Below are 2216 nucleotides of genomic sequence, written 5' to 3'. Positions count from 1 at the left end.
AGAGTACCAACGTGTCCCGTTTGCCTGGAGCGAGGGGACGAGACGACAGGCTTGCTGACGATCATATGCCAGCATGTTTTTCACTGTACATGCTTGCAAAAATGGAAAGGGAGCGGATGTCCCGTGTGTCGGTATACACAGGACGAATTTGGCAAAAGGGCAGCTCAGACGTTTGATTTCGACCAGGGCCCCACCGAGTGCCAAGTGTGCCATTCAGAGGTGAATCTGTGGCTATGTTTGATCTGCGGCAACATTGGCTGTGGCCGCTACGACGAAGCACATGCCTTTGCACACTTCAAGGAGACGTCCCACGCCTTCGCCATGGACCTAGCTTCTCAGCGTGTATGGGACTACGTGGGCGACGGCTATGTGCACCGGATCATTCAAAATAAGTCTGACGGCAAACTGGTCGAGCTGCCCGCGGCGGGCGAGAGTGCCCTTGATCCACCGGACTGGGGCGATGCCGTGCCCCGCGAGAAGCTGGAGAACATGAGTGTGGAATACACGCACCTGCTAACTAGCCAACTGGAAAGCCAGCGGACCTATTTCGAAGAAGTGGTCGAGCGCGCCGCTGACAAGGCGTCCGTTGCGAGCGCAGCGGCCTCCGCTGCACAGGAGGCTGCGGAGACGGCGACGAAGAACCTCTCCGCGCTCCAAGCGCAATATGACACGCTGCTCAACGAGACGATACCGAATCTGGAGCGCGATAAGGGTCGTGCGGAGCGGCGGGCGGAGAAGTTTGAGACCATGGCGCATCGGATGGAGAAGGAGTGGCGCGAGGAGAAGGCTTTGAACGGCAGTCTGATGGAGAAGGTGGAGTTTTTGAATGGGGAGGTGCAGAAGTTGACGGCTGCGAATGAGGATTTGAAGGAGCAGAATCGCGATTTGAGCTTTTTTATTAGTGGGGCGGAGAGGTTGAGGGATCAGGGGGAGGATGTGGTGGAGGGGACGGTTAGTGTTCCGGAGCCGGAGGAGGGGGCCGGAGCGGGTAAGCGGAGGAAGGGGAAAGGGAAGGGAAGGGGGAGGAAGTAGTGTTTTTGATATTGGGGAGTAGATGTGCCTTTCTCTTTTGGTTATTGTTTATCTGTGTACATACAAAAGATGTATGTACGGGGAGGACGAAGGTTGGTTGGTTTGTGATTGAAGGATGAAACCCCTTTTTGAATACATTATCATGCCCTCCAAAATCCTGAAGTCCATGGGAACGGGCAGGGGACATTGACACGCGCTTACAAGGTGAAAAGGAAACAAGAAGAGAATGAAACCTACGGAACTCAGATACATTTTATCAACACTAACTATCGTGGCAACACTCCCCCCCCCTTCCTTCAACGTCCACGATATCCCTCCCCTGCACCAATTCGTTCACGGGTATCCTTTTTAGCTGTGCTTAAGGCGGCTCATCCCGTTTCCTCCCTCCCTCCCTCCAACCCCGGCTCGGGGCTCGGGCCTTGACCCTTCTAACAAGCCTCTAACCCCCCTAGTGGGGAAGGGTTCGGGCGGGGTTTTTCTTTTTTGTTCGCCTGAGGGAAAGTTCTTTTGCTGCTGTTGTATGTACTGTACATTACATATGACTGAAGCATGATGCGGGCAATGGTGTATAATTTGGAGATAAAGATGTACTGCTCCAGATGCATGTTTGTACATGTACAATAAAGCCATTTTTTCTTTCGCATTGCGGATTGTACGGGGTTTTGATGGGAACGGATGTGCATGTTTGGGTAAAATGTGCATGGGGTGTCTGTCCCCCATTACAGATGTTTATTTTCTCCTTATGCCTACTGTAAATATATAGAATAGTACCATTCAGATGACGGACCCAAAGAACAAGATAAACAAAAGGTCAAAGACAGCTTCCAAGTTAGTTAATCAAATATTTGAAAATGCAAATACGCTGTGTTCAATTACACTGGTAAGGTTTTCAGCTGGCGGAACTCCAGCCTCTATGTGTTGCCTGTCGGGATTCAGGATGATCCTCCCGCAGCAGGCAATTGGAGGTAGGCTACAGTAAAACCTCCCCAAAGGGCCTTGAAATCCCGTCTCAGGTCCATTCTGCTCTGCCCGTTCCATACACTGGGCTCTGTGTCAACGATTTTTTTTTTTTTTTTGTAACGGTATTTAAAACGGGCCCGAGGCCTGGCTGGCTATCCAACCATGTGGAATGAGGATATAGGTTCCTGTTCTTGCCCGCGGCCCTGATTGAGATAGATATATGT

General features: G+C 51.4%; 1 protein-coding gene across 1 annotated transcript in view; it reads left to right on the top strand.

The window, feature by feature from the left end:
- Positions 1 to 1032, top strand: part of BDBG_02295 (BRCA1-associated protein) — a gene marked incomplete at both ends in the record, with an annotated part of 3148 nt that extends 2116 nt beyond the window's left edge. The window contains one exon of the mRNA XM_031720726.1: positions 110 to 1032. Within this exon, the coding sequence (XP_031576991.1) occupies positions 110 to 1032 (923 nt within the window). The remainder of the gene's footprint in view (positions 1 to 109) is intronic.
- Between the last annotated feature and the right edge of the window lie 1184 nt (positions 1033 to 2216).

The sequence above is a fragment of the Blastomyces gilchristii genome (genome assembly GCF_000003855.2).
Source record: "Blastomyces gilchristii SLH14081 genomic scaffold supercont1.3, whole genome shotgun sequence".
Taxonomy (NCBI): Eukaryota; Fungi; Ascomycota; class Eurotiomycetes; order Onygenales; family Ajellomycetaceae; genus Blastomyces; species Blastomyces gilchristii.
Note: the sequence above shows the minus strand (reverse complement) of the source record. Positions and strands in the feature narration are given on the sequence as shown.